This window comes from Coccinella septempunctata, chromosome 4, assembly GCF_907165205.1.
Source record: "Coccinella septempunctata chromosome 4, icCocSept1.1, whole genome shotgun sequence".
Classification (NCBI taxonomy): Eukaryota; Metazoa; Arthropoda; class Insecta; order Coleoptera; family Coccinellidae; genus Coccinella; species Coccinella septempunctata.
Genome location: NC_058192.1, coordinates 38,313,513 through 38,338,475, shown reverse-complemented (window position 1 = coordinate 38,338,475; position 24,963 = coordinate 38,313,513). Strand labels below are relative to the sequence as shown.

At 34.7% G+C, this 24,963-nt stretch overlaps 4 protein-coding genes across 7 annotated transcripts in view; 1 reads left to right on the top strand and 3 right to left on the bottom strand.

Moving 5' to 3' along the window:
* Positions 1–24,963, bottom strand: part of LOC123312503 — a 416,804-nt gene that overhangs the window by 96,465 nt on the left and 295,376 nt on the right. The gene's annotated exons all lie outside the window — the stretch shown is intronic.
* LOC123312515 (28S ribosomal protein S14, mitochondrial) lies at positions 11,142–11,745 on the top strand. Its single transcript, XM_044896981.1, has 2 exons — positions 11,142–11,283; positions 11,344–11,745. The coding sequence occupies exons 1-2, from the start codon at positions 11,218–11,220 to the stop codon at positions 11,665–11,667; spliced, it is 390 nt and encodes a 129-aa protein (XP_044752916.1). The 5' UTR covers positions 11,142–11,217; the 3' UTR covers positions 11,668–11,745.
* LOC123312500 (elongation factor 1-alpha-like) lies at positions 15,885–20,093 on the bottom strand. 4 transcript variants are annotated; one of them, XM_044896956.1, is made up of 3 exons: positions 19,944–20,093; positions 18,381–19,151; positions 15,885–16,849 (listed from the first exon to the last, which is right to left on the bottom strand). In XM_044896956.1, the coding sequence occupies exons 2-3, from the start codon at positions 19,131–19,133 to the stop codon at positions 16,217–16,219; spliced, it is 1,386 nt and encodes a 461-aa protein (XP_044752891.1). In that variant the 5' UTR covers positions 19,134–19,151; positions 19,944–20,093; the 3' UTR covers positions 15,885–16,216. The 4 variants fall into 4 exon arrangements, with proteins under 4 accessions (XP_044752891.1, XP_044752892.1, XP_044752895.1 ...); XM_044896957.1 differs by lacking the exon at positions 19,944–20,093 and adding an exon at positions 19,638–19,789; XM_044896960.1 differs by lacking the exon at positions 19,944–20,093 and adding an exon at positions 19,389–19,517.
* Positions 20,319–24,963, bottom strand: part of LOC123312493 (GRIP and coiled-coil domain-containing protein 2) — a 56,303-nt gene continuing 51,658 nt past the window's right edge. Inside the window, exon 5 of the mRNA XM_044896944.1 lies at positions 20,319–20,590. Coding sequence (XP_044752879.1) covers positions 20,417–20,590 — 174 coding nt within the window. The 3' untranslated portion in view covers positions 20,319–20,416. The remainder of the gene's footprint in view (positions 20,591–24,963) is intronic.

Sequence of the window (24,963 nt, the reverse complement as noted above, 5' to 3'; positions counted from 1 at the left end):
TTTACATTTCCTGTGTATTCTCCAGAGATATATCTCTGGTATTTTCTCATAATGAACGAAAATTATAGGAAATCAGCAGTGATTTGAAAGTTATCAAACGGATTAAGTTAAATTACTTTTTTATCAGATATTCAGTACACAAGGAAATGGCTGAATCTACACTGCAATTCTCATGTCTCTAACACTTGAACATTTCATTGATAATAAAATGCTTCCAAGCTGAAAATTCTCTTTATTAGGCATATAAATCATTAGAACATCTATATTCCAAATGTTATTCCAGCTGTCGAGGCTCAATATTATAGATATTAGATAAAAGAGAGTTCCAGCAAAATAAAATCATAGAAATACCAAAATCCAAATTGATAGGTTATGTTTAACGTCTGACGTTTCATGATGGCAGAACTTCAACTCAAATTTCATTACAACACGTTAACGTTATATTTGACGTTATTTGTCACGTTATCGTTTACGTTCAGGCTAACGTATTGTGCACACTTCAACTCCCTATTAGGGAGTTGGTTAACGTTTACGTTCATGGCGTATGGTCCGTATATACACATTTGGTAACCGAAAGTTACCAGAGCGGTTACTCTGGTGACTGACCAAATTGACAGGAATTCGATATATACGGACCGCCCACTTACTAACCAGAAGAAACCAAAGTGTATATACGGACCACAGCCATGGCTGCACTTCAACTCTCTAATGATGTCTAGAGGATAAACAAGATTGGGGGTTTTTATGCTTACATAATTCAAGAAAGAGATATAAGTTACAGTCCCGATAAGTTTCCACTTGTGGAATATGGAGATATTGTGGTTGCTCTTGTTTAAATAACTAGTTCTTAAACAAATCAGGGAATGAAAACCTTCAAGAGCTCATCAACCTACCAATACTTTAAAGCAGGCTTTTTATCTGGGTTACACTGTGGTGTATTCGCTTTAAAATATTCTGGTATTTCACAAAAGGTCTGCACGGTTGAATTAGAGTGCAATATGTAGAGAAAGAAAAGAAATAATGACTAACCTTTAATAATATGCTACAATATTATGAAATGCATTGGTGATATACCGAATTTGTTCGGCTGACTAGTGCTCCTGACCAATGGCCATTGAACTAAAGAAAGTCTTCTTTAGTTCAATGCCAATGGCTATGCAGTGGTTGTAAAAGTAATTTGGGGATGGAATAAGTAGAGAGTTGAAGTGCGCACAGAACGTTAGCCTGAACGTAAACGTTAACGTGACAAATAACGTCAAATATAACGTTAACGTGTTGTAATGAAATTTGAGTTGAAGTGCTGCCATCATGAAACGTCAGACGTTAAACATAACCTATCAATTTGGAATTTGATTTCGTTTTGCTGGAACTCTCTTTTATCTAATATTGAGCCTCGACTGCTGGAATAATATTTGGAATATTGGTGTTCTAATGATCATATGCATAATAAAGAGAATTTTCAACTTGAAAGTATTTTATTATCAATGAAATGTTTAAGTGTTAGAGAAAAGAGAATCGCAATTGAGTTTCAGTCATTTCCTTACTGAATGTAATCTGATAACGAAGTTTCATAACTAAATCCTTTTGATAACTTTAAAATCAATGCTGATTTCCTATAACTTTCATTCATTATGAGAAAATACATGGGAAATATAAACAATGACTGTTTGAAGTTATTGAGAATTGCATTCAACAGTCAAATTCGGCCATTCGCAAGTCATCGGTGCTACTCGTTTAACGTTCGGTTAACGTACGTCGATGTTTAAGGTATAGTGGGAGACCGCTAGTTTACGTAGGCCGTAAAGCTGACGCTAACGTTAACGTTAAAAACGGACGAATGAGCATGCGTAGATGTCAATTATAACGTTAACGTTTACGGTCATGGCAGCACTTCAACTCTAAATACATTATAATCGATTTCAAGCGAATAACCTGGTCATCATTGGTAATTACCAACGATAACCAACAATAACCAACTGCATTCAAGCGCTTTTGGTTATTATTGGTTATAATGTCGTGACGTCATGAACTGGCCCTTCAACGTCATCATTTTGGACCGCAGATAACCGGAGATAACCATACTCGAGAGCTGGGTTAAACTTCTGGTTATTGTAGTGAGGTTAGAAGTTGTGAAGGGACATAACCAAGGGCAAAACCAGCAATAACCGCGGTTATTACTGGTTATTCGCTTGAAATCGATAAATATAATGTAACTAATTTCTATTGAATTTTCTCTTTGCTCTATTATGGAGGACAAGCAAAGGTGTTTCGTACGTCATAGATAATAGAGAGATATGGAAGAAGCGTATAACGGCGACGTACGCTAATAACGTTATGCGGTAATGGAATAACGTCTTGCGCTATCTGGCTCAGATTTTAGTCGTATGGAATTTACGTTATTAGCGTAGACAACAAATGATCGGTAAATGTCAAAGTTTGTTGTCGATATAGGTTTCTAATACTTTTTGGGTTGATTTTGTGCTGTTTTTGTGGATTATGTGCGTTTATATGGATGCATATCTACAGGAATTTTTGTTTGTGGAATTGGATTAAACTGTTCCTGTTCACAGTGATGCTTTCATAATTTTAAAATTTATGGACATGGACCTATAAGTGGCCACTATAGTTACCAAGAAAAAAATGGAATATCACCTGGAGGATATGTAGAGATAACGTAGAATTATTTGTGTATGTGTACTGCTTTACTACCATCAAGCCATAAGCCAATGTCCAATCTAGATGTTTCTACTTTTATGAGTCTTAATAAAAAAAACTCGGATTGAACCCTTTTATTTCCTATTGAAAATAAGTTACATAGCTCATCATCATCAATATGGGATTGAAATAGGTACTCAGAATTAAACACTAGAATGGAAATTTCTATCTTCATTCGACTCTTCCTTTCATGTGACCCATTAATTGAAGATATACACTTTTACCTTTGGTTATTAGATTTTTCTTGAGGAACTCATTTCGTCTCTTCTGCTACTATTCTCTCAAAAAAAATTCGTCACAATGTAAATTAAGAGGCCCCTGTTTCGAAACATTGGTATTATACGTCCATGTATAAACGCACATAATCCAAAAAAACAATATAAAATCAACCAAAAAAGCATTAGAAACCTATATCGACAACAAACTTTGACATTTACCGATCATCTGTTGCTTACGCCAATAACGTAAATTCGTATCTTCCATACGACTAAAATCTGAGCCAGATAGCGCAAGACGTTATTCCATTACCGCATAACGTTATTAGCGTACGTCGGCGTTATACGCTTCAAAAAACGTCAAATATTACGTTAACGTGTTGTAATGAAATTTGAGTTGAAGTGCTGCCATCAGGGGGGTGAAACTCCCTCTTCCAATCTACAACCAAATATGGCCGACATGAATTTCCGGTTGAAGTGACAGTCAAAACCAAATTAACCTAATTCTTTTGATTGACAACCTGTTGACGTTTCAAAAATCATGTTTTTAATATTCACATTTCATTATTTAACTGAAAAATTACTTCCCTACTACATAACGAGGCGGATTATTTAGGAGATTCTAGTGCAGATTCAAGGAGATGTAACTTGAGAACGACCGAATGTTGAATATTATTTTCATCTATTCTGATACTCTTGATTAGGTAGGTTGAGCTATTTTTGATCTCTGAATTTATCATTCCAATTCTACATCAATCACTTTGTTATTATGTTACTTAAGCTGCATTCACAATCAATTCGCGGGCCGAAGTGCACTTCGGCACGAAATTTACCATTCGCAATAATCTTGGTACCAAATACTCAAATGAATCAAAAATGTAACTGATCAAAACATAAGCATCAGCATCATCTATAGCCGGCACGAAATTGCTTGCCGAAGTGATAGTTTGCAACTTGCAAGAAATTTTGTCTTGAATTTCATTGCGAATGGAAACGGAGAACGCCATATACTAAGCTTCCGTGCCGAAGTGCACTGCGGCCCGTGAATTGATTGTGAATGTAGCTTTACTAAGCTTTCTCTATCTTCATTCTCTTTTTTTTTGTTTCAGATATGTTTTCAATTTCGAGATGTACAAGGGAACAAGAAAATTTATCACAATGAAAGAGCCGGCCCGATAATTTAAATAGCTCATTATGTGAATAAATTCAATATAACTAATCTTTTATAGGGACAGATTTTTGCTGAGGTTTTTATCGTGGTTGTTTTGTATCATACATATATGCGGATGTTACTTGATTTCCATTTCCTCTGCTTATACTGAGATTTTATATGCGAAACAGGTTTTACGATCAACAATACTATTTCTTCCCAAATACCATATTGTTTGAAATATTTCATCCTCAATATGTATTTGCATTTGGCTGACTGATATATAAATGTGCTCCTCTGGAAAATACTGTTTATAGAATTTTTATGAAAAATAAATAAATTGCTGAAATTCTAACTTTCTCCTACCTTGATGATATTTTTTATGTAATGTAAATTTACAGCTTCTATCATGAATTCCAAATCTGTTTTCAATATTAATGGTAGAAGCTGTAAATTTACAATGAAGGTGAAAACAACGAAAAGTATGTATATAGGTATAGTACGCCTGTAAATTCAAAATTCCCGCCATTCAATATCTACTTCCACAACCAAATATGGCGGCATATAAATGACATTTGGTGTTGCCACAGATTACTTAGGACTTTTCACTTCTTGTATATTAGTGTTCTGTGGCTGCCATCATGAAACGTCAGACGTTAAACATAACCTATCAATTTGTAATTTGATTTCGTTTTGCTGGAACTCTTTTTTATCTAATATCTAATATTGAGCCTCGACAGCTGGAATAATATTTGGAATATTGATGTTCTAATGATTATATGCATAATAAAGAGAATTTTCAACTTGGAAGTATTTCATTATGAATGAAATATTTAAGTGTTAGAGACAAGAGTGGAGTTTCAGCCATTTCCTAACTGAATGCAATCTTATAACGAAGTTTCATAACTTAATAATTTTGATAACTTTAAAATCAATGCTGATTTCCTATAACTTTCATTCATTATGAGAAAATACATGGGAAATGTAAACAATGACTGTTTGAGGTCATTGAGAATTGCATTCAACAGTCAAAATTCGGCCATTCACAAGTCATCGGTGCTACTCGTTTAACGTTCGATTAACATACGTCGATTTTTAAGGTATACGTGGGAGACCGCTAGTTTACGTAGGCCGTAAAGCTGACGCTAACGCTAACGTTAAAAACGGACGAACGAGCATGCGTAGATGTCAATTATAACGTTAACGTTTACGTTCATGGCAGCACTTCAACTCTCTATAAACTGACGAATGAGCATGCGTAGATGTAAATTATAACGTTAACGTTTACGTTCATGGCAGCCATTGAACTCTATGGGAATAGAATTCAATGATGGCAGCACTTCAACTTTCTAACAACGTAAATTACGATAACGTTCAACGTTATCCACCCGTATTTACGGCATGCGGTAACGTTAATAGAGAGTTGAAGTGCAGCCATGAACGTAAACGTTAACGTTATAATTGACATCTACGCATGCTCATTCGTCCGTTTTTAACGTTAACGTTAGCGTCTGCTTTACGGCCTACGTAAACTAGCGGTCTCCCACGTATACCTTAAACATCGACGTACGTTAACCGAACGTTAAACGAGTAGCACCGATGACTTGCGAATGGCCGAATTTTGATTGTTAAATGCAATTCTCGATAACCTCAAAGTGTCATTGTTTACATTTCCTGTGTATTTTCTCATAATGAACGAAAATTATAGGAAATCAGCAGTGATTTGAAAGTTATCAAAAGGATTAAGTTAAATTACTGTGTTATCAGATTACATTCAGTACATAAGGAAATGGCTGAAACTACACTGCAATTCTCATGTCATCTCACATGAATATTTCATTGATAATAAAATACTTCCAAGCTGAAAATTCTCTTTATTAGGCATATAAATCATTAGAACATCAAAATTCCAAATGTTATTCCAGCTTTCGAAGCTCAATATCAGATAAAAGAGAGTTCACGCGAAACGAAAGCAAAATCAAATTGATAGGTTATGTTTAACGTCTGACGTTTCATGATGGCAGCACTTCAACTGAAATTTCATTACAACACGTAAACGTTATATTTGACGTTATTTGTCACGTTAACGTTTACGTTCAGGCTAACGTTCTGTGCGCACTTCAACTCCCTAATTAGAGAGTTGAAGTGCGCACAGAACGTTAGCCTGAACGTAAACGTTAACGTGACAAATAACGTCAAATATAACGTTAACGTGTTGTAATGAAATTTGAGTTGAAGTTCTGCCATCATGAAACGTCAGACGTTAAACATAACCTATCAATTTGGATTTTGGTATTTCTATGATTTTATTTTGCTGGAACTCTCTTTTATCTAATATCTATAATATTGAGCCTCGACAGCTGGAATAATATTTGAAATATTGATGTTCTAATGATTATATGCATAATAAAGAGAATTTTCAACTTGAAAGTATTTTGTTATCAATGAAATATTCATGTGTTAAGAGACATGAGAATTGCAGTGTAGTTTCAGCCATTTCCTTATGTACTGAATGTAATCTGATAACACAGTAATTTAACTTAATCCTTTTGATAACTTTCAAATCACTGCTGATTTCCTATAATTTTCGTTCATTATGAGAAAGTACACAGGAAATGTAAACAATGACAGTTTGAGGTTATCGAGAATTGCATTCAACAATCAAAATTCGGCCATTCGCAAGTCATCGGTGCTACTCGTTTAACGTTCGGTTAACGTACGTCGATGTTTAAGGTATACGTGGGAGACCGCTAGTTTACGTAGGCCGTAAAGCTGACGCTAACGTTAACGTTAAAAACGGACGAATGAGCATGCGTAGATGTCAATTATAACGTTTACGTTCATGGCTGCACTTCAACTCTCTATTGGCGAATCCAACTACCGATGAGGGCGCTGCGACTTGTCAACAAACATGGCGGAAAATGAGTAATCATCGTGAAAACTCTATTGTGATAACAATGTTATCGTAGATATTATTCTATTATAGAGATATTTGTGAAAGTAGTGAATAATTATGGGATTATTGATTGTGCTCGGGTTCCTCCAAAACTTTCCTGAACATGTTGGTGTCGTTTGATGAAGATTTTACAAGAACTTATATCCAGAAAATTTCATTCTATCATCACACTCACATGAATTATGTAATTTGTGGAAATAAATTAATGTAAATATTTGAGATAATTTATTTGGATGAAAACATATTATGCAGTTCAAAATGCCAACACAGAAATTATTTTCCAGCATTTACAACCAACTCAACAAGACCGCCTGAAATTTAATTCTACAGTTGTAATTTCATTAACGAAATTTGAAATTCTTGTCGAACGGTTTAATTATTTATTGATCAAGTGCTTGCAAAATTCCAAGTCAAATCACCACTTTTCATTTGAAATGTTCCCAACATATCATCTCTTGAAGATTGCAAGTCCAGTAATGCATGTACAACTGTACAAAATAGTTTCTCAACTGAATGACACTGATATAAATACTCACTAAATTTTTTTAATACCTATTTTTCTAGTCAGGCATCCAAAAAATTTTGTGAATATAGTTCACTGGTAACCGAATATGTAATGAAAATATCTAACCCAAAGAAGTTAAACTCAAGTTATTACTCACTTTCTAGGTTAGTGATTTGGCCGCTAGGCGGCGTTTAGATTTTTGGATTCGCCAATTGAAGTGCAGCCATGAACGTAAACGTTAACGTTATAATTGACATCTACGCATTCTCATTCGTCCGTTTTTAACGTTAACGTTAGCGTCAGCTTTACGGCCTACGTAAACTAGCGGTCTCCCACGTATACCTTAAACATCGACGTACGTTATCCGAACGTTAAACGAGTAGCACCGATGACTTGCGAATGGCCGAATTTTGATTGTTAAATGCAATTCTCGATAACCTCAAAGTGTCATTGTTTACATTTCCTGTGTATTTTCTCATAATGAACGAAAATTATAGGAAATCAGCAGTGATTTGAAAGTTATCAAAAGGATTAAGTTAAATTACTGTGTTATCAGATTACATTCAGTACATAAGGAAATGGCTGAAACTACACTGCAATTCTCATGTCATCTCACATGAATATTTCATTGATAATAAAATACTTCCAAGCTGAAAATCCTCTTTATTAGGCATATAAATCATTAGAACTTCCAAATGTTATTCCAGCTGTCGAAGCTCAATATTAGATAAAAATTGATAGGTTATGTTTAACGTCTGACGTTTCATGATGGCAGCCCTTCAACTCAAATTTCATCACAACACGTAAACGTTATATCTGACGTTATTTCTCACGTTATCGTTTACGTTCAGGCTAACGTATTGTACACACTTCAACTCTCTATTATCAATGAAATGTTCAAGTGTTAGAGACATGAGAATTGCAGTGTAGTTTCAGCCATTTCCTTATGTACTGAATGTAATCTGATAACACAGTAATATAACTTAATCCTTTTGATAACTTTCAAATCACTGCTGATTTCCTATAATTTTCGTTCATTATGAGAAAATACACAGGAAATGTAAACAATGACAGTTTGAGGTTATCGAGAATTGCATTCAACAATCAAAATTCGGCCATTCGCAAGTCATCGGTGCTACTCGTTTAACGTTCGGTTAACGTACGTCGATGTTTAAGGTATACGTGGGAGACCGCTAGTTTACGTAGGCCGTAAAGCTGACGCTAACGTTAACGTTAAAAACGGACGAATGAGCATGCGTAGATGTCAATTATAACGTTAACGTTTACGTTCATGGCTGCACTTCAACTCTCTATTTACGGGTGGATAACGTTGAACGTTATCGTAATTTACGTTGTTTTCTTGCCTTGCGCATTACTATTTTTCTGTTTGTTTTGACAGAAGTAGGTTATGTTATGAAAAAGGGGCCTCTTAATCGACATTGAATCGAATTTTTTATAAGAACAGAAGAGACTGAGTTCCTCAAGAATAATCTAATAACCAAAGTTAAAAGTGTATATCTTCAATTAATGGGTCACATGAAAGGAAGAGTCGAATGAAAATAGAAATTTCCATCCTAGTGTTTAATTCTGAGTACCTATTTCAATCCCATATTGATGATTATGAACTATGTAACTTGTTTTCAATAGGAAATAAGAGGGTTCAATTCGAGCTTATTTTTATTAAGACTAATAAAAGTAGAAACATCTAGATTGGACATTGGCTTATAGGTTAATGGCAGTAAAGCAGTACACAAATAATTCTACGTTATCTCTACATATCCTCCAGGTGATATTCCAATTTTTTCTTGGTAACTATAGTGGCCACTTATAGGTCCATGTCCATAAATTTTAAAATTATGAAAGCATCACTGTGAACAGGTATTTTTCAATACAGTTTAATCCAACTCTACAAACAAAAATTCCTGTAGATATGCATCTATATAAACGCACATAATCCACAAAAACAGCATAAAATCAACCCAAAAAGCATTAGAAACCTATATCGACAACAAACTTTGACATTTACCGATCATGTTGCTTACGCTAATAACGTAAATTCGTATCTTCCATACGACTAAAATCTGAGCCAGATAGCGCAAGACGTTATTCCATTACCGCATAACGTTATTAGCGTACGTCGGCGTTATACGCTTCTTCCATATCTCTCTAATATGTACCAATAGGGTAGTTCATGCTTTTGCCAACAGGCACGCTGGCCATCACGAGAGTGCGAAATTTTGATTTACACAAATCAAATTGTAGTTGGCTCGTTGGCTGAGTGAACTGTTTCCCTGGTGACAGATGATAGGAATATTAGCTGTATTCGGGTTCGGCTTTTGGACGGTCCGAGGATGGTTCTAGAACTGCGCAGAGGATTTTATACTGCGCAACAGTTTTGCGCAGTCCTAGAACAATTCTCGGACCGTCCAAAAGCCGAACCCGAATACAGCTATTATTATTTTCGATGATAGTTTAGTGTCTGAAAATATAATGAAATGAAAGGTTTAGCGGCATGCAGACAGGAATTGAATTATGAAAAAAGTACCACCCAGAGCAGGATTCGAACCTACGCTGGGTGGGGAACCTCCTGCTCTGGGTGGTACTTTTTTCAGAATTCAATTCCTGTCTGCATGCCGCTAAACCTTTCATTTCATTATTATTTTCGATTTTTGATAAGAGAACAACATATGACCATGGTGAGATGTTGAAGCGTGCGCTAGTATAGGAGTGTTTTGGCATCGGAAAGAAAAGGAGAAGAGATAAAATTTCCGAGAGCATTTTTGAGAGAAAATTGGGAAAAACCTTATCTCAAGAATCGACTCCGAATCAATTTGTGTGTCAAGAGCACTTTTGCGATGAAGATATCAAAAAGATGATGGATTCATTATAAACGAAATCGAAATTGTCATCCGTCGTGAGAAGTTGACTCTTCTGAATAAGAATATAAAACCAATAAAACTACATGGTTCAGAAGTAAATATTCTTGAAGAATTTTGTTGGCATAACATAATGATATATGGTTTATATCGGTTCTCAGCTGAGTATTGGCAACAGAATCTACTCTAATACCTAAGTGATAAATCTGAGACTGCTACCTTTTGTTGTCTTGATGTGTACTCCTCACTACGGATTTATATAATTTTGAAGATGACGGTGAACCAAGTAACATAGCTGCTTTCAATAAACAATGATAAACACAAGTAGGTACAATTTTTTTGATCAGTGATTTCTTTTGAATTTCAGTGATTTCGACTTGCATTTTCTTGCATATAATTCAGAGAACTCATATTTAATATAGATTTGAAGGAAGGTATTTGAAAAATCATCAGAAAAACCACGATGACACATAACCTAAAATAAAATGAAGGCTGTTCATTTCAAATTGACGCTTGAATCCCCACCCCTTAACGATACCCGCTGCAATCGCAGCGACACCTATCCTGCGTTTCCTGTTTTCGGGGACACATTTTTAGTACGTCGATCGTTCTCCTTCTCTCTACTCTCCATAACTCTACTCCATAGACTTATAAATAACATTATAAGTCTATGCTCTACTCATAGAGAGTCTCTGACTAGTCTGACTTGTCTCTGACTCTACTCTGTAATCTGTGAACGTGTCCCTCGTGTTTCCTATCTATTCGGCAGTCTCTCTTCTCTGCTTCGATATCTCTCTATTATGAACATTTATTCATCAATTACAAGTAAATACACTAGAATTTTTCATACTAATGTCAACCCCTTAGTAAGTAGCTTCGTAATATTTTTTTTAGACAGTCTCTAATACTGATTCTCTTACTTTTAGTTTCAACAAGTAAGGAATAAATGGGTTAACAGATGGATGATACGAGATGTCAAAAGAAGAAAGATGACCACCGAATATGCCCCCATGAGACTTCGTGTCAATGCATTAAGAAAAAATGATATATTGCCACCAGAAATAAGAGAATTAGCAGATGCTGAGATTCATTCTTATCCCAAAGATTCAACCCTCCTTCGTTGTGCCAAACGATGTGTTATTACATCTAGACCTAGAGGTGTTGTACATAGATGGAGGCTGAGTAGAATAGTTTTTAGACATTTAGCAGATTATAATAAATTATCTGGCATACAGAGAGCTATGTGGTAGTTGAGAAGTTTCAATAGTATAGATTCTATTTAATACTGAATGGATACTGGAATATAATTAAGAAACTGTTATCATGTATTTCCTATATAAATTTACATCTAATCTTCTCATCCATAGTCTCCACTATGATGATAGCAAAGTAGTGTAGTTACTTTTTGGAGGTTTCAATAGTTTTGAGAACATTTGGCACACTTGTTTTTATCTTCCATACTGTTGCAACAAAAACAAAATATTTTAAACATTTAAATTTGTATTTCCTCTTGATATATACTAAAAGAAAGAAACAAGTCTTCATATTTAGTACATTGCTTTTTCAAAGCTAACATGTTAATACATTATCTGTAAATTTTAATTTATATTGAAGCTCAATAACTCCCGATAAAACTCTACAGCTGAGAGGACAGCTTATACACCTTGTCTCTTGTTGTGCTTTTTCTAGTTTATCACAAAACAATATTGTGCGGCTTCATGAATAGACCTTCATTGTCTAGCATCTTCAAGGGCGAACTGCAGAGACTCAGGAGTCTTGTTCATTAAGTGTATATTGTATATTTGTGAAACGTCTATCCGAATTCAACCCCTTGTGGGAACGTAGTTTTGATTAACCTTAACCGTGTTAGACTGTTTTCATGCTGAATACTGAAACTTTCCATGGTTTTGAGAAAAGGCAGAAAGTTGACAGAACATAGAGGCCATGGAATAAATAATACTTAATGCCTAGTCAGTTTGTTGATTTTGTTACATAATGACCAACTAAATAAATAAGCTGATAGTGAAAATTTAGATGAATGTTTTAGGCCCAGTTGCTGAGTTTGTTATTAAAGTTAATCCTAGAGTGGTGACATTTCCGTTCAATTCTTAATCTAGGATAAACTTAAATCTCGGCTTAATCCTGAACTGAGCAACCAGGCCTGAATATCTAGAAGTAAATATATGCTGAAAAATTAACGGCACGTATACTTCATTCAAATTTATTTTAGCAGTCGGTTGGCCATGAAATAATTTTCTCAAGTTTTTGTAACTAGAACGAAGTTAGGTTGGCACTCATGAAATGTCGTTAATGTCATAACGCCGTTGCCACAACTAATATCATAAGGCGTTTTCGGAAACTTACTCAGGGTTACTAACTCGATCCATTGAGGTCACGTGACGGATCTTCTCGGATCACTGACCCGGTTCTAAGTTCACGAACTTATCAGGTTAGGATTTGGAAGTGTCAGTCGTGAGAATAACATAACCAAAACGTCATTCAAATTTATTATAAACTTTACACATTTTATTGATGCAGAAACAGAGTTTATAAGAAAAAGTCGTAAGAATCTTCTTGAAATTTTGCAGAGAAATTTTATATTCCTATTGGAACTTCGTTTCATGGATGAATATTTATACACGATACAGAGCCTGTTTACATTTTATTACCAGAGACAGTTCTGGGATTATTGGATACACAAGATTCTTGATGCTCCAGGAACCAGCAAGAAATTCATAAAAACTTGAGTGTGTTTCGTCAATAATAGATCGTTGAATTGTAGAAATTGGGAGGGGCTGCTAGTTTGAGCGTTGTAATTTTCAAGAATAAATAAATAACAAAATATGGAATGATTTTATTCCCAGTCAGTTTTTCTGGGTTCCTGTTCCCAATTAATAATTGGATTTTCTGATGCTTTGCTTGAATTCATTGGCGTTTGCCATATCTTAAAATTTGTAGTGTGATCAATATCAATATCTATTTATCAAAATTAGGAGCAAGAAGAAAATTGCAGCTATAGTGGAATAAGCTAATGAAACTACACATTTCACATTGAGCCGAATTCTCTTTTATTTCCATAAATATTGAGAATAAGAGTAGAAAGCTTATTCCCGCGTTTTTCAGATACAAAACTAAACTGCAGTGCGCATGCGGTGACTCTAGCGATTCGAACGACCCTGCTTTTGTGTAGGGTTACGGTAAAACAACCCGAGTTAGTGATCGAGTTAGCAGCACCGTACTTTCCGAACACGGGTTGGATGTTCGGGTTAGGTAAACGAACGCAAGGGTTAGGGATTGAATGAACCCGGGTAAGTTTCCGAAAACGCCTAAAGAGTTGGTTACTCTTTGCTAATATCAATTTTTATTACGAAAATTCGAAAATGCCGAAAGTGATTGAAAAAAGAGACAGGGTTTCAGGAAGTGCTATTTAGAATTCAGGTCCGCTCATTCAAATAGTTATACCCTGATATTCTAAAATCCACAATACGTCAGACGATAGCGAACATATTCAATGTAAGAGAATTTATATAATGTTTCATCTGAATCTAAACGACTTATATTTCAGCTGAAAATTTCCACAATCAGAAAGATTGTGAATGAAGAGTATGACAAAGAATTTCCTTCTATTGGGAGACCCAAAAAAGTGGTGGCATTTGGGAATTTTATGTTTGAGTGAATTAATGCGAAAAGTTTACTACAGGATTTTCGATAAATGTCATCGGAGAATAAGTTCCCTAAAATGGATTTTTTTGTTTTTCATTTGACTTGTCCTATACAATGTAAATGTCTTAAGGTACTAATAAATACCTAATTATTATAATTACATCAATGTATTAAGATGAATAGCCACAAATACGCGCAAGCGGCGCAAGTTGCCCTGTTACTTGTTTATTCATGTGAAATTTTTGTTCAACAGTGAAGTTGCATCTTAACTTGAAACTTCCTTCAACTCCTTTTTTGATGCAAGATGTTTTTTGTTGAAAAATTTAACATTCTTGTAATTATCTGTAAATTCCTTCGGGAGATACCCATTGCCAACCACTGCAACATATGCATTTCATCTTCGGGTTAATATTTTTGAAATCTACAAATGATGTAAGCCAAAGAAGATAACGAACATCAACTCTCCTCAAGCTAGTGCATATTATGATATTATACTGATCTCTTGTATTTTCCATGCAAATAACTGGATTTGGTATGCCTTCAATCAGTTTGTATAAACTTCAATTATGTTCGTCACATATTTTCCGAAGAGATTCGACATTGTGATAAAATACGTAATAACAGAAACTTTTACGTAGTACGGGCAACATAGCGTTGATTTAAAACCCAAAAATGTTTTGACAAGCTTCATAACCCCACATTTTCGTACTATACAGAGTGAAATGTGTCAAATTTTCATGGCCAACCGACTGCTAAAATAAAGTTGAATGAAGTATAGACAATTATTGAATTGTGGAAAAAGCACCTCTCCAAGCAGAACTTTAATGATTGCCAGTCAACTACATGTATATTAGATTGATGTTCACATTGGCACATTTGCTGCTTTTTGAAAATATCAATTACTGTTGCCGACAAGATTACATTATTTTATAACAAAAAGTAATGACCCATCACTATATACAGGATTTTCGGTAGTCTTTGTTTTTTGGAACTAATGTTAGACCAGGTTATGACTGTACCGAAAATTAGAATTTTCTTGCAGTAAAAATGTCACTGGTCATTTTTGAAAAATCTTTCTCATCGCATCTCATTTGTTTTTTGAGTTCTGAATGTTCACAATACAACTGAAATAAAATTTTACTCTGACATGATATTAATATCGTACAAGGTTTACTGGACATCTACTGTGAGCCGCTGTAAAGTATGGTACTCTCCATAAGCATTTGGTGGAGAACGTTTTGGAAAATGCTTCTCCTGAAATGTGAAGTTTTCCTTTTGATAACATAATAATTCTGAAGATTTCAGTTGATTGTGTTACGAAGAAGTATAATATAATGTGCTGCGAAATGTTATTGTACAAATTTAGCAGACATAACCTTCTGAGAAATATTTCTGTTTCTTCTTATTTCTATTATTTGTTTTATGTCGATGATTCCAAAATGTTATGTTTGTTCTTTCCAAAGATATTACACATGTGATATCTTTGGTTCTTTCAAGTTATTGTTAGGTAACATTAATTTTGAAGCTTCCTTCAACCCTACCAAAAATGACAGTAAAGGGAGCTTAAAGTGACGATTATGAAACTGGATGTTAGATATGCTGGGAAACTGGGTGATATGTTCAGACACAAAATAGCAACCTTCTTAATTCCACAACCTGCTAGAAGACGAGTTTTGTTCGAAACTCGCGTTTTCATAGAAACCATTTTGAGGAAAATCTTCTTCATCTCTTACACATGTCACAGCCTGTAGTACAGAATGAATTATAATAGTAACAAACTATAAATAACTACAGTAAAAAGGAATATGGGTTAAGGACTTCTTTATTGTTCTCTGAAAGAAGGCCTTATACATAGCAACTAGATTCAAGTCTATCATCATCAATTGACTAACAAAAATTCAAAAAACTTAACCCAACAAGAAAATGCTTATTCTTAAATCTTCAAAGGAAAAAGCATTACTTAATGTAAACAAATAAATAGCTACAAAGCTTGGAAGTATAGTAGAGCGTTTTCCTTCTAAACTCCTTGCGATGAAAATAATTCTGCTGCAGCCATCTAGAAAACGGCAAATAATAACGATCGATGAAGATGTTCTTGAGACCTCTAATGGTAATGGGAGATGCAGCTAAGTCTAGTTATTTCTTCTTCTGTGCTTTCTCAGCGGCTTTCGTCACTTTGCCCGCCGTATCTTTAAAATTAACAGACTTAATGACGCCTACCGCTACTGTCTGTCTCATATCGCGGACAGCAAAACGTCCTAGTGGGGGAAACTCTTGGAACGACTCAACGCACATCGGTTTTGATGGCACCAGATTGATGATTGCAGCATCCCCAGACTTAATGGCCTTTGGGTTTTCCTCAGTCGTTTTTCCACTGCGGCGATCGCACTTTTCCTTAATCTCAGCAAATTTACAGGCGATATGAGCAGTGTGGCAGTCCAATACTGGCGTGTACCCATTAGCAATTTGTCCGGGATGGTTGAGAACAATAACCTGTGCCATGAAGTCTGATGCTCCTCTTGGTGGGTTGTTTTTAGAATCGCCAGCTACATATCCTCTGCGAAGTTCTTTGACAGATACATTCTTCACATTGAAACCTACATTATCGCCTGGAACAGCTTCTTGTAAAGCTTCGTGATGCATCTCTACAGATTTGACTTCAGTGGTCAAACCAACAGGAGCAAATGTAACGACCATTCCTGGCTTAAGAACGCCTGTTTCTACTCTTCCAACTGGTACAGTTCCAATTCCACCGATCTTGTAAACGTCCTACAAATAAAACATGAATTTGTGAATCAACCAATTAATTCCATTTCATTTTGAATATTTGTTATTATCACATACTATCATGTCCATTCCTTAAGGGAGCCAAGAAGCTCCACAAGTGTTATTCATAAAAATGAGATAATGCCTTCTGTCATTTATCTGTTACTACATTAAAAAAAAGGGGGGGAACAGGTTATACGGCATCATATTCTCAATAAAAAAACCTCTTGAACATCTCAGAGGACTCGTAGACTAAACTTGTGACTGATATTACCCTGATCATAAAAACAGCTGTCAAAAAAGTACTGATATTCTATGTAATTGATTGAAATCTAAACTGGGAGGACTCTGCATCTTCTGAAATTCTTTAGAGTTTTCACTCCCAGTCTCTGAAATAAAATCAATTAAAAAATTTAAATAATCGATTTGCTCTTGCGTAAATTTTTGAACTAATTTGTCAGGAGCAAATCAAAAAATTGTTGCCTGACAATGAACGAATAATAGAATTTTAAAATGATATGCGCAGGGGAAAATCGATTATTTCAATTTTTTAATTGATTTTGTTTCCGAGACGGAGTGAAAACCTAAAAGAATTTCAAAAGATGCTATGTTATTACATATACATGGTGAGAAAATTAGAAATAAGTTGTCACATGACTTTTGAATCTCAAATATTGTCAAAAGTTTAAAACTTCATGAAGATAACGACGCCTTGGACGTGAATGGGTCTAATCCACAATTTTAGGTTTTCTGAGTTAGAACTGTAGACAACTTCAAAAAAACTCAAATTTTGTAGTAGTGAAGAAATTCAATCGATTTGTAGCTTATTGGTCGAGTTCTAACAAAATTGATAAAAAATCTAAGCAACAATTTTTTTAAGTGAATAGAACCTAGCGGCTTGGACCATTCCACTACTGTTTTCTACAAGGCTGATTTGAAATATTCAATAGGAGTTAAAAGCAGTAACCCACATTTGACAAGCTGAGATTTGAATTCTATAGTTCTAGTCGTGAGCTAGGTGTTAATGATTTTCTAGAGCGAAAAAAGTTCAATTGTGTTTTACTCGAAATTTATATTGAGTGGATTAGACCCATTCACGTCCAAGGCGACGATAACTAAGCAATTTTCTAAGAATAGAAGATTGAATTTTGAGCAATAGTAGATAATTTAATTGTTTACGAATCTCACGGCAGATATACTTAAATTTAGGATAGATTTTACAATCCCAATGCAGCATAACCCAACGATGTTTTCAGTAGAAAAACAGCTTATATTCTAAATCTACTGAAATATTTGAGCATATTGTTACCATTATTAGCTGAAATTATTAATTCTTTCTAAGTATTGTTAACTGCTGAATATCTTAGATATCCTGCAAAACTGCCATCACTCGAAGTAGCTTTGAATGAAACTTATCTTGCTTTGACTATTCCAAGATAAATTTCCTATAGAAATTTTCACCTCAAATGTAACTCACTATTCGGATGTTACCAATGAAAAAAAACCATATGTGAATAAATTTTAAATGTTTCACCTGTAAGGGAAGACGAAGTGGTTTTTCTGTTGGACGAGAAGGAGGTAAAATGGCATCCAAAGCTTCAATCAAAGTCTTTCCCTCTGATTTTCCCTCTTTTCTTTCAATGGACCATCCCTTAAACCATGGCATTTTATCTGAGGCTTCCAACATGTTGTCTCCGTGCCAACCTGATATAGGTACAAAAGCAACAGCTGCTGGATTATATCCAATTTTTTTAATATAGGAAGATACTTCCTTCTTGATTTCTTCAAATCTTCCTTCTGAATATGGGGGTTCTGTAGAATCCATTTTATTCACACCAACAATAAGTTGTTTAACTCCCAAAGTGAATGCGAGCAATGCATGCTCCCTTGTCTGTCCATTCTTTGAAATACCAGCTTCAAACTCACCAGTTCCTGCAGCCACAATTAGAACGGCACAATCTGCTTGCGAAGTACCCGTTATCATATTTTTGATGAAATCTCTGTGTCCAGGGGCATCAATAATTGTAACATAGTATTTGGCAGTCTCAAATTTCCAAAGAGCAATGTCAATGGTGATACCTCGTTCACGCTCTGCTTTTAATTTATCCAAAACCCAAGCATATTTGAAGGATCCTTTACCCATCTCTTGAGCCTCCTTTTCGAATTTTTCGATGGTACGCTTGTCTATACCACCACATTTGTAAATAAGGTGACCTGTTGATGTAGATTTTCCCGAATCAACGTGGCCGATAACGACTATATTTATATGAATCTTTTCTTTACCCATTTTCTCTTTCTAAAAATTCTGAAAACAAACATTTTATGGATTATTGTAAAGAAATGCTCTGAAATAAATACTTTTTGGTTTGGGGAAAATATATCAAAATTTCACAAAAACTCATAGCGTTAAATATAGTTTCCTAAAAATAAGCATTCGTATAAGTAACTGATTGAAACAAGAATGGGCTCTGATTAACATCATCGAATTTGACAATCGCCGCCATATTGTGTTGTAATATTTATTGATTTTTTTCATACTTACAGAAAAGTGACATAATTGTATGCCAGAAAAAAAATTTAGGCACATTTTATTTCTGTAAAGAGTAACAATTTTTGTTTGGCAATACATTATAATAACGCTCGTATCGTGTCCAAAAATATAGCAATTTGAAGTAAATACGAAATTCGTATTTTAATCTGAATTGCGAACCGGTGATTCATGAAATTGATTATATTCGTGAATTACAATTGATAATTATTATTTCGGAAAAAATTTAATGGATGTACCTACCTCAATCAGTCACTTTGAAGTACCAAAGAAAATATTCGTAATTTGATTGATGCAGTCATCAATTCCGCGAAAAGCTCAAGAAATCATATGACAAACGTATCACCTAGGATATATATATATATATATATATATATATATATTATATATTTAAAAACAAGTTGAGAATGCCGGCAGCCAACTCAACTACTATTGCATCCATAGTCATGGAGTAATATAATACGAGACTATAGATGTATATACATTAGAATTGAAACTGAATTGAGGATATAATGAATGGAGAACTGAAATTATCATCATTTAGCTTACCTCCCGAATTTATGCAATAACTAAGGATTTACAGTTGAAACACCAAAATGTTCTTTCGTATGCGACAGTCTGACAGAATTCATAAGGGGAGATACTGGAGGGGATAATAAAAAGTATTGATTATCCTGGTGATTCACTGAATTACATAATATTTTTCAAGATAATACAGAAATATTAATTTTTCTCATTATGTGCGGTAAAAAATTAAGATTGCGACTAAAATTCAGAACGTTTAAAATTATATGATGACACATTTTTGTTTTAATTTACGAAATAGGGGAGATTCGAGGGGAAATCCAATCAGATACTAGGATCCGAATGAGCGCAAGTGAGGATATGATTGGGAACCGGAGCAAATTTTGTTTTAATTGTCAGTAGTATGTGCATTCAAGATTTATTATTTGCATTAAATTTTTATTTACAATCATTGTACAATATAGTATGATAATATATGATATATATTTGAATTATATTTATGGCTTATTAGATGAGGACCAAATCGGTAAATATGATGACCAAGCTCTGATTCCAGGATCGCCTTTCACAACCATATCCAGAGTTTGGGTTTCTTCTGGGCTCAATTTCAGAATTGTATTCAGTACTGGAACCAACCGGCTTCTTTCATCACCATTGTGTAAAGATATAAACTGTAATGAGAATAAAAACAATTCGTTATCGAGTGGGCTATGATGAATGATGATGATTGAAAATATATAGACATATCTATGGCATTAACTTGGAGCGTAATTTTCGTTTTGAATTAACTTTTTCAAAAGAAATTATATCAGATAATAACGCCCACAACTGAAGGATAACTATGAAATATTGTAGTAGCATAAAAGAGGAGAAGATAATGGAACCAGCATATGTGGATAGAGTGAGCCTAAATCTATTTCGCCATTCTAATGGCGAAGATCACCAGGGACAATTAACCCAACGGAAGACTAAAAACAGTGACTCTAAAGGTACGATTCCACCAAAACCGTGTGCGGCACAATTGTTCACGAACATTTTGTGTAGCACTCCAGAGCGAACAAGCTGTTAACACATTTATCGTCCGTTTCCACAGGATTAGCTGTGCGTTACTTTTTCATGTGGGCGAGTCCACTGCAATGAACTTTTGTGTAGCACAATGTGCGCCACAGTGCCGCACAGTGCAGCACTCCGGTGGAATCGCACCTTAACGAGTTGTTACATTCACTGTAAGACTAAATACAGTGATTTTATACACCACCGTGGCGACAATAGTCGATTTCGACCGTTAAAGGCGGACATTTACATTTACATTTTCGTTTGAAGGTCATGCCATTTTACACGATCGAAACGTTTTGTTAAGGGGAAGATATCGTCTTAATATAATTTGAAACGTTTTATATATTCTGTAAAAAAGTATATCTTACTTTTTCACATTTCTGGAATATAATCATTTAGTTCTTTATATCAACTGTGTGTTTGGACTTTTGTTTCCATTGAGTTCTTCTAACCTTATACCTAATACAAATAATAATCATAATACAAGAAAAGGTGAAAAGGGGAGTATAAAAATAAGCATAATATATTAATATGGAAATAAAATAATAAACTCGTTAGTATATTTGACGTCCACTATGAGATTTATCTAGTGACTTTCGCAATCGGGCTAAGGTACGAAATATACTGAATTAAATCATTGATTATTAACTCATTGAGTATTAAGTCAAAGATTAAATTCAAGATTTCGACGGACGTTTTCCAGTGACGGACTTCTCGGACTATTGACGGACTCTTCGTCACAATGACGGACGTCTGGTCCACCTTAGTTGAGGCAATTATTTTCTTGGGATTCTTCCTTGAAGCAGGTCCTTTACGTTTCGATACATCTTTAGAGACTGCATTAACTTTCAACTTTTTGGATCAAGAAACTTTGGATGAATCGTGAAGTTTTAACCCTCGCAATAAACAAGGTCATGAAATATTCTGAAAGTATGCCAAGGTTTTGAAATTCGTTGTACATATTCATAAAGCCCTGGGCAATGATATTTCGAGAGCTTTTTTAGTTGCAGAACTTGAAAATGTGAATTTCATCCATACGAGTTCAAGAATTTGATGATAAGACCTTTTTTTTTTTTTTAATTTCTCTTTAATGACCTCAGCTACTTGGCTATGTGGTCAGGTACACATTATTTGACTTATTTTCACATTCATACCAAACATTCACAAACATTCATGGGCGCGGCGGGATTCGAACCCGCATCTCCGTGGGAGCTGGCTCCGAGTCCACCCGATTTACCAACTCGGCCACTTCCTGAGTCCGTTATGATTTTGGGAGATTTCAATAGAGAGATATGGAAGAAGCGTATAACCCGAACGTACGTTAATAACGTCATGCGGTAATGGAATAACGTCTTGCGCTATCTGGCTCAGATTTTAGTCGTATGGAAGATACGAATTTACGTTATTAGCGTAAGCAACAGATGATCGGTAAATGTCAAAGTTTGTTGTCGATAGGTTATTAGGTTATGCATTTTGGGTTGATTTTATGCTGTTTTTGTGAATAACGTGCGTTTATATGGATGTATATCTACAGGAATTTTTGTTTGTGGGGGTGGATTAAACTGTATTGAAAAATACCTGTTCACAGTGATGCTTTCATGATTTTAAAATATGATGAACCTTTAAGTGGCCACTATAGTTACTAAGAAAAAATTGGAATATCATCTGGAGGATATGTAGAGATAACGTAGAATTATTTGTGTACTGCTTTGCTGCCATTAACCTATAAGCCATATATCCAATCTAGATGTTTCTACTTTTATGAGTCTTAATAAAAAAATCTCGAATTGAACCCTTTTATTTCCTATTGAAAACAAGTTACATAGTTCATAATCAACAATATGGGATTGAAATAGGTACTCAGAATTAAACACTAGGATGAAAATTTCTATTTTCATTCGACTCTTCCTTTCATGTGACCCATTAATTGAAGATATACACTTTTACCTTTGGTTATTAGATTATTCTTGAGGAACTCAGTCTCTTCTGTTCTTATAAAAAATTCGATTCAATGTCGATTAAGAGGCCCCTTTTTCATAACATAACCTACTTCTGTCAAAACAAACAGAAAAATAGTAATGCGCAAGGCAAGAAAACAACGTAAATTACGATAACGTTCAACGTTATCCACCCGTAAATGGAGGACTTCCCTACATGTTTGCCAACCTAGAAAAAGGTCTAAAAGGTCTACCATCAGGGAATGATTGCTTTCTAACGAAATCTACTTCATTCTTTCCGCAATGATCAAATATATTTATGAAATTCTATCGAGCTTTCTAGAGTTTACTGTTAAAAAGAAAAAAAGATTTTCATAACCTCGATTGCTGATTGGTTGAAATTTATGTTGGTATTACTACTTCTTGTGACAATTGACATGTTTCGTTGGCAAATGTCAAGAAGAAAAAAGTAATCTGTTAGGTTATGGGCAAAGTTTTGGTTATGTGCACAATCTTTGCTTGAACGCATTCTTGTTTTCTTGTATTTTGTAAGCTATACAGCAGACAATATTAATATTATATATATCAGTAAAAATGACATTTGCCAATGAAATATGTCGATTGTCACAAGAAGTAGTGATACCAACATAAATTTCAACCAATCAGCAATCGAGGTTATGAAAATCTTTTTTTCTTTTTAACAGTAAACTCTAGAAAGCTCGATAGAATTCCATGAATATATTTGATCATTGCGGAAAGAATGAAGTAGGTTTCGTTAGAAAGCAATCATTCCCTGATGGTAGACCTTTTAGACCTTTTTCTAGGTTGGCAAACATGTAGGGAAGTCCTCCATTACGGCATGCGGTAACGTTAATACCGCCCGCTATTCTGAAAATGGAAATACGCATGCGTCGTAACGTTATTAGCGCTTGACGTTATTACCGCATGACGTTAAGGATGCTTCCATATCTCTCTAATATTTCTGCTTTACAGGGTTATTCGACGAATGAGTCATCAAGTTTGCTTCTTAGGTATCAATCATTTGTTAACTTCGCCAATTTGGTCCAAAATAATTTTGTTACCAATTGTAATAATAGATTACTTGATTTAGTTTTAACTTCTGAATATCTGAAATGTGATGTTTTGAATGACCCTGAACCCTTGGTGCCTATAGATACACACCATCCATGTATTACCGTGAGATTGTCTTGCAATATAGACAACAAAACATCGTTTTGCCTAGTATCCAACAATATAATTTTAGTAAAATTGATAACCAGAAATTTGTTACACTTATGAATGGCACTGATTGGAATTTTTTGAAGAGTCTTTCAGATTCTGATGATGTATGCGAGAGATTCAATGATAGAGTTCAGTATATACTTTCTCAATGTTGTCCCCTTTTCAATAGCAACACCCATAAGTACCCCAGTTGGTATACAAGAGATCTCATAAAGTGTATAAAGCTAAAAAATCACTACCATAGAATGTATAAGAGACATAAATATGGAATCCTTTGATGCTTTGGATGACTCGTTCAGCTTTACTGAATCTTTTCAGATCAATAAAATTTCAGAAGACCAAATATTGAAAGCAGCAATGTCGTTAAAAAGTAAAATGAGCTGTGGTCCAGACAATATTCCAACTAAGCTAGTAAAGAATCAAATAAGTGTACTCATCGAACCTCTGTTGTATATCTATAATTTAATTTTGAAGACTAACAAATTTCCTAAAATGTGGAAAGTGTCACGTATTTGTCCGGTTTTCAAGTTAGGAAAACCTGCTGATATTAGAAATTACAGACCTGTTGCCCTTATCTCTGCTTTCTCCAAGTTATTTGAGATTTTGCTTTTTGACATGATTTATTCTCATGTATCAGGTAAATTGTCTGAACTTCAACATGGTTTTATGCGCTCGAGGAGCACAGTCACAAATCTTTGTACCTTTACATAGTATGTGTCAGATTTTTTAGATGGTCGGAAACAAATCGATGTAATCTATAAGGATTTTAGTAGAGCTTTCGACAGAGTATCACATAGATTGCTTTTGAA